Raw genomic sequence first — 8,123 nt, forward strand, 5'->3', positions numbered from 1 at the left:
ACAGCTGAGCGCTGAGGTAGAACTATATTTCAGTTACCATAGACACACTAGGGCTGGGTGATATATCGATATATTTTTGAAATGCGATATGGAATTAGACCATATCGCATATATCGATATTTTATTCAAATTTACGCTGTGATCCTTGCGCCCCTCTCCTCCGCTCCTCCTTTTCCACTCTGCGTGCGTGTTTAGAGCATGTTATGTTATGAGAGGCGAATAATGATTACTTCAGAAAACCCAGCACAATATGAACTACCAGGCAGTGACATAAGTGTACGCTGAAATAAAGTTTTTCACCTCAGAAAAACAGACTTTCTTGTCCTGTCAGCCGTTATCCTGTTCTCGTAGCGCACACTCTTCTATTGCACGCGCAAATGCAGCGGCGCGCGCTGTATCGCCTCACTGTATAAAGTGCAAAAGAAACTACGAGCATGCAACGCCGTTACGTTGTAAATTACACGAAATAAAAGTAATGCAGGTATGATTTTCATTCTATTCACCAGGAGCAGTTTCCATGTTTCATTAAAGGTGCTCTAAGTGATGCCGGGAGTGTTGACATTCGAATTGTTGTCAAACACAACGGAGACTAGCTAGACCCTCCCTCCTCCTCATCCCGTCTCCTCCCTCCTCCCCTCCCTTCCGGCATAAAGGAAAGTCAAAGTAGTCACTAAAAACAAAGTAAAGTTTTACTGATACTTCATTCAATGTGTAATGTCACCAAGTTAGATAAATGCTTTTATATATTGCAGAACAGAATGCAGAAAAAGAGAAACATTGTCTTAAAATCGTTTCGCCACCTGAGGTTATAACTATAACGTTAGCTCCCATACAAGGACGCAATAATAGCAAGATAACGTTAGCTTCGCGTTTCCCAGTGAGCATAAACAACGGCGGCGGCGTAAACAAATTTAGTCAAAGTTGTCGATAGCCTATAAATGAACATTCAAATCCATAACAAACAGTGGGTGAAAACAATCATTCACACAAATTGTCGCCCTACTGTGAATTTGCTTGACCATTTACAATAGAGATTGATCGCTAGCTGCTAGAAACATATATGTTGTATTCACCAAAGCTAACGCTGACTGCATAGTTCTAGCTAATTACATCCTTGTGTTGGTTTGGCGAACATGAACGTCAATTTAGAAAGAAAAATGGATTTACCTGTTCTGCAAAAACAGAGCAACTGAATGTCGGATTGGAATTCTGCCGGCGGAGTTCTCGCCACCTTTCGAGGGTTTTTCCGATGTAAATTCAGGACTTCGCGCGTTCCTTATCCTTGTCATTGCTCTTCTTTGCAATTTGTTCATCGGAACGTCGTCTCTTTATTCGTGTGTCGGCCATAATTCAAACTTCCCTCTTCATGCTTCTCTCTCCTCCACACACCCCATTCATGTGCACGCGCACTAACCCCCAAACCACACCCCTCAAATACTTCTTGTCGGTGATTGGCTGGAGCACTGTTTGTTGTGTTTCGTGGTGCGGGTGAGCCCAGTTTGTTTTTGTTGCCGTTTGTGGAGCCTGTGGTGTCTACAGAGACCGCATTTTTTTACAGTGTGTTCAGGGGACAGGCAGCTAGCGGATAGTGAGGAGATGTTTGCTGTATGTGACAAAAAATGTTTTGGCCTAAAAAACGCGTGACATCACTTAGAGCACCTTTAACAGTTATTGTTAATATTGTGTATTCACCATGGTAACTGTCGTTTCCATATTAACCCCAAAATGCCACTATTTTTCTTTGTGTTATTTTTTATATTTTTAAATGACTGTAGTGGCTCATACCAACATTGTATTAACAAAAACTAGTTTGGGACTGCTATTTAATAGCTTTAGCATAATGTTTATTTATTAGTACTAGTCTTTACTATTACCGTATTTTCCGCACTATAAGGCGCACTTAAAAGCCTTTGATTTTTTCAAAAAACGCCTTATAATCCGGAGCGCCTTATATATGGATCTGGCGCCTTATATTAATGTCTGTAAAACAACCGCTGACTTAAACCTTTTGTTTATACTTTCGCCTGGCACCGGAGCGCGAGCCTCCGCTGACTGAGCGCGCACCTCCCCAAACAGACGAGGCATTTATACTTGACGCAACTGTTTTGTTTTAGACTGAACACCAGACCATACAACTGATTTAGACGCGCAAACTGGGTGCCGGTGTGATGAGATGTACTAATATCCGTCTGCTCGGGCAGATTCGGCTCAAAGTCGTGCATCTTCGGATGCGGAGGCGCGCGCGCTGTCACAATGACGTAATTTTGCCGCGCGCGCGCCTCCGCATCCGAAGATGCACGACTTTGAGCCGAATCTGCCCGAGTAGACGGATATTAGTTTTGTATTACCTTCGCGCTCATGCGGACGCGTCGAGTATAAACAAGGTTTTACAGCTCAGCCACTTGTTTTTTCATATTTTTTTGCAAGTGGTAGATCTTGGTTTACATTTGGACTTTGGATGTGATCTTAGGCTTGAAAAGGTTGGTGACCACTGCATAACGCAAACCCAGTCAAACGTTTGACTGCAGTATCTTCTATTCTATGCGCCTTATAATCCGGTGCGCCCTATATATGAAAACAGTTCTAAAATAGGCCATTCATTGAAGGTGCGCCTTATAATCCGGTGCGCCTTATAGTGCGGAAAATACGGTAGTCATATTCTTACAATTTATGTTAAGTAAAGGGGAAAAGTACTTGTGTGTTAACAAATTTTGTGTAAACGTGTTATAATTTGCCAATATATACATGTATGTATATGTATATATATGTATGTATATATATAGGCAAATTAGAACATGTTTAAACAAAATTTGTTTATATATTCAATGTAAACTTTGATAATCATAATTAATAAATCGCAATTACAATTCGAAGGGAATAATCGGCAATTATGATTTTTGTAATAATCGTGCAGCCCCAACTTAGGTGAAGAAACCTGTTTATTATTTATTCATTTGATTTTGCAACTGTTCACTGATACGCCTACTGGCAATATTAAAGTGGTTTAAAACGTCTCCCCCTAAAACGCTATTGGTCTCGACTTTTTAAAAAGGTAAAGGAATATGACTTGGCCTAAAAAAAATGTAAGTCAGAAGAATTTTTTTCACTTTAATCCCTGTACTAACCTCAAAGCGCTATTTCAATCCTGTTATAGTAAATTTGTAACATGGTTTGGAGTGCCTTGCAATAGATGACAATGTGTAAACATAATGACTTAATAATAAAAGCTGTGGCAGAAAAGAGACGAGCACTGATAAAGCGTGTTCAGTAAGCTCGTAATGCTAACGTTAGATATAAAATTTGTATGTTATCAGCTATTGCGGACATTGACCGTGAGATGGCTGGGACGAACGCGCAGAAATTGTCCTCTATTCACAAATACCCTTAATAAAGCCTGAAACTCGTCGCCAGTCCACCAGTTTTAATTCCATATTTGCAGACAGACAACTCTCACTGCATGAAGCCACGACACGAACCGCAATAGATTTTTTAAAAAGGGAGGTTAAAAATAAATAAAATGCTGCGTGGAGTCATCCAACCAAAATGCGGCGTGAACACAACCAGTCAGCTTGTGCAGCGCACAAGACCCACCCCTGAAAGTTCCTGAACTTTGAAAAAGTACTACCTCATGAGCAGGGACTATCGGAGGGGGAAATATTTACCCGGAACTTCATTTAGACCCTGGTTCCTGCGGTGTAAACGCATCGAGTACCAGCCCAAAGTCCCTAGTTCCTGGGGAAAGTTCCTGCGGTGGAAACGCGGCTAATGAGGGCTTCTAGGCTCAGCACAAATTGTCATGTCATGTCAATAATTTGTATTTTCAAAGAAGTTGTTATTTACTAGAGGGAAAATCTTAATTTGTCATGATACCAAAGTGGAAAGAGGTCAAAGACGATGGAATGCAACTGTGCAGTAGATAGTAGTAGTGAATGACTTTGTAATGTTATTTCAGTTTTAATTTCGGTAATATTAGTTGTTAGTATATGAAGAGCTTTCATACAAGCAATATAAAGTCATTGACTCAACCGTTGTGTTTTTTTATTTTTTATGTAATTTAATTCCTTTTTTTCATGTACCATGCATAAATCATATGAATGTTTATACATTTAATATTATCCACTGGTACAACAGAAACAAGAGCATTTGGTTGGTTGTTAGTTGTTTGTTTTTTTGTTTTTTTTTATGTTTAGTATTTGTTTGGATTTGAGTCCTTCCGTATTTTGTTTTCTATCAGCATGGTGACATCGTAATAACTTCTTGACGCACAAGTAGGAGCTTTATTGCCTCATAAGGTAATGTCGATTGATTGTGCTAATTATTTATGCGCTGTTGATGAGGAGTAGCAATAAAGCTACTTTACTAATTTGGTTGGTTTATGAGTTAACATTCTTACACCTATTACACATCTTCTGAATATTTTGTTGCACTTACGATAACTTCTCTTTCTCTATGACATGTAGAAGTGGGCGGAATCTGTGAGGAGACGCTAGCGTGTGATTGGTGGAGTTTGGGAGCCCTTTTATTTGAGCTCATAGTTGGAAAGGTAGGAGTTTTTCAACACTTGAATAATTTTCAGTGAATAATTTAAAAAAAGAATGTATGCATTGGATTGAGTGTGGAAAATTATATTGGAGGTATAATTGTATTGTTATAATTGTATTTTCATGTAATTTCAACAGCTTAATGTTATAGGTTAAAGGGATAGTTCACTTTGAAATTAATTTTTGGTATGTTTTAGCTTACCTCAAGGGCATCCAAGATGTAGGTGTCTTTTTCCGCAGTAGTTTCAATTTTTATATTTTTAGGTCAAACCGTTCTTGTCTGTCAGTCATATAATGCAGGTCTATGGTCACCACCTCAAAGAGCATGCACAGAGTCCAAATTAAAACAATTCACCGTCGTCCAAATTAAACAATTCCCCATCGTAAGTACACATTGTACGCAGACTGGTGCATAGATATATACACACTAGATGTCGCCTTGTCTACGGCAGTTCATTGGAACTAATGTCTTTAAGGCGACATCTAGTGTATATATCTATGCACCAGTCTGCGTACACGTCAGATCAGATCACTTGGACATGGCTGCGTATAAGAGGTAAAAACAATATAAATACTGTTCGTTTTCTCACACAAACCGCTCGTTTCGTGTCTTAGGCCATCAATGTGTACTTACGATGGGGAAATTTATTTCAAAGTGAACTATCCCTTTAACACTATTATTGTTTAAGTTTGTTGTTGTTCATTTGTGGTTTGCTGTGTGTGTTTAGTCTCTATATCAGTGTCATCCTGCTGGCATTGGTAGACACTCATCCCTAAACATCCCAGAGTTTGTGTCGGAGGAGGCGCGCTCTCTGCTGGAACAGGTACATAATACCATGGTGGAAAAATGATATATGCAACCAGAAGTGAGAGGACAAAGTGACAGAAGTGGTTGGGCAAGGCTCAAGCTATTGCCTAAAAGAAATAGTCAGACTATAATGATCTCTCTCTCTTTCTCTGTGTCGGTCTGTCTGTAGTTGTTGCAGTATAATCCAGTGGAGCGGCTTGGCGCGGGAGTGGCCGGTGTGGAGGATATTAAGGCTCATCCTTTCTTTTCTCATGTGAACTGGACCAATTGAACTATCAGATGCTTTACTAGTATGAGTTGAAAGATTTAAACTTTCTGAGATGTGTCTATATGTACAAAAACAATGTCATAAATGCTGCAGGACACATTTATTTCACAAATACTCTTGCCTACAAATGGCCAAAGCTCACTGTTGAGTGAGGAAGTCTATAGCAGTGAGAGGAAAATGGATGTTACTGTTTTCGAAATAAAAAAATTAAAAAGACATTTGTTTAAACCAGGGTTAGCAATTAAGATTCAAGAGCCACTTGAAATAATAGGAAGAGTTTGAGGATGTGTGTCCCTGTTCATATCAGATGAGATCTATCAATATGGCTTCGTCCGAAATCGCATACTCACTTGAGTATGTACTTATTTTGAACAAGTAATTACTTCACTGCCACTGTGTAGTGTGAATGCAATAAGGACATACTACATTTGCCATGTTGTCATTATCATTTGACCTACCAGTGTCAGTTGTGTTGCTTCACTGTCATTCATAAATCCTCTCCCATGGCCTCATGGGATAGTAAAGTGTCCATCATATGCACACTTCAGAATCTCGCCAGAAGAAGTAGGTCATCCAGGTTCTTTTTGCCTACTCTTTTGAGTACTGTGAATTCTTACATACTACTTTTGTCGCATACTGTTTTTTGCCTACTATATAGTAGAAAAGTATGTGATTTCTGATGCAGCCTGAACGTGGTTCCTAAACCTGGTCCTGGAGTACCTGAGTACATCACTGTTTTCTACAGAACTGCTTTATAGATGAAAGGAACTAATTTAAGAATTGAGGATCTTTACAGCGGAACTGAATCAACACTGAACTGACTTCAGCTGAACAATAGCCGAAATGCATAATTTTCCTGATTATCTCTGTAAAGCTGCTTTGAAATAATCTGTATTGTATAAAGGCCATTTCAAAGACAAACGCCAACAAACACAAGCAAACAGGTTGGCCGTTGGATTTAGCATTTTATGAAAAATAACTGCCATTGGCCATAAAGCGCTATATAAATAAAGGTAACTGACCTGAAATGGTTGTGTCAGATTAGAGAGACATCCAAAATGTGTAGAGTTGGGGATCCTCCAGGTCCAGGGTTTGGAACCACTGCTATATGTAACTGTATATAAATCCAACTGCTTGTGTATGGGTGTGTTTAATTTAGTGTGTTTTAGAAAAAGAAGCTGGCAGATTTCATTGCATGAACATCTTTAGCATGGGCTAAAACACAATTGATGTGATTGCTTGATTTAAATTGATCACATTTATCATTACGTCACTACATATTCTTCACTAACCCATCTAATGCTCTATTTAAACGCTCTGTGTCAATGAGCTTATTGGTTCTTTCACTTGATGATTTACTTTCTCAAGGATGGTTCATATTCTTGCAGACAAATACAACTATGGAGCTCAATGAAATGGAGAGCTATTTTAAAAAGCACTTGTGAATCAGTTAACTTTGAGGTTTACATTAAAGGGTGCAGCAAGCGATTTCTGAGAAGCACTGTTGAAAGTGGATCGAACCGAGCACCACAACACTTCTAGCCAATCATCAGTGGGGAAGAGAGATGGCTGAGCGACATTACAAAAGAGAAAAAGTCAGAGGAATATCACTGGAAAAAGAAGGGTTATCTGAAATTCACATCTAATATTCTTGGAACTTCTAAGTACTAATTTGACTCTGTAGTTTAACTTCAAGTTTAAGATTTCAGTTTAATCATTAATATTTGTATCAACTATTGTTTTAGTTAAATCCTTTTGAGCATATGTTAAATTCTTATTTCACTGTATAACCTCTTTTCCCTTATGTTAATTACAATCAGAATCAAAGAAATTTAAATCAGGAAAATTGTTTGTGCAGTGAGTTTCTCTCAATTTCACCAGGAAAGAAAATCCAGTTTATTTCCTCGACAGTCCAAGCAACGCTTAGTATATGAATGTCCACAAGGCAAGAACAGTTCTTTATTGGGATATTTAGTGTATTTCTTGATGTGCCTGTAGTGTAAAACTCAGAGAAGTCCTCAGGACACAGAGTTCACTATGTCTCACTTCAGTAGCTCTGACCCAGCCAGCTGCACCAGCCAAAAATGGAATATCAGATGTTTTATCTAGTGCACTGATGGAAATGACACTGTAAAATAGTTTTTTTATATATATATGTTGCTTTGATGATAAACCAGGTGATTGCTCTCCACTATTAGGAATGGAGTCAAGAAAAGAGATGAATGATTGGGGAGGATGGGTAAACAGTAATTAAAACTGACCTAATGAACGCTCATTGGCCGAGCAAAGTTGGGGGCGCGGTGTAAGAAACTATAAAAGTGAGAGTCTTGACTGAGGTTGTTAGATGTTCTGCAGGTATCGCTTTATTGTCTCCACCAATAAAGTATTTTTGGCATCTGGAACTCCGTGATTTCTTACAATAATGAGAAGACTTTTTCCACAAAAGATACTCTTTTATTTCCCCCTCTCGAAGAAGACCAAAGATGAAATGAAAGGAAACAAAACA

General features: G+C 38.7%; 1 protein-coding gene across 2 annotated transcripts in view; it reads left to right on the forward strand.

Annotated features, from left to right (window-relative positions):
• Positions 1–6,947, forward strand: part of rps6kc1 (ribosomal protein S6 kinase polypeptide 1) — a 130,227-nt gene extending 123,280 nt beyond the window's left edge. For both annotated transcript variants that reach the window (XM_082148462.1, XM_082148463.1), the window contains 3 exons: positions 4,461–4,543; positions 5,270–5,365; positions 5,519–6,947. In XM_082148462.1, coding sequence (XP_082004588.1) covers positions 4,461–4,543; positions 5,270–5,365; positions 5,519–5,620 — 281 coding nt within the window. In that variant the 3' untranslated portion in view covers positions 5,621–6,947. The remainder of the gene's footprint in view (positions 1–4,460; positions 4,544–5,269; positions 5,366–5,518) is intronic.
• The last annotated feature ends 1,176 nt before the right edge of the window (positions 6,948–8,123 follow it).

The sequence above is a fragment of the Leuciscus leuciscus genome (assembly GCF_965113295.1).
Source record: "Leuciscus leuciscus genome assembly, chromosome: 19".
Classification (NCBI taxonomy): domain Eukaryota; kingdom Metazoa; phylum Chordata; class Actinopteri; order Cypriniformes; family Leuciscidae; genus Leuciscus; species Leuciscus leuciscus.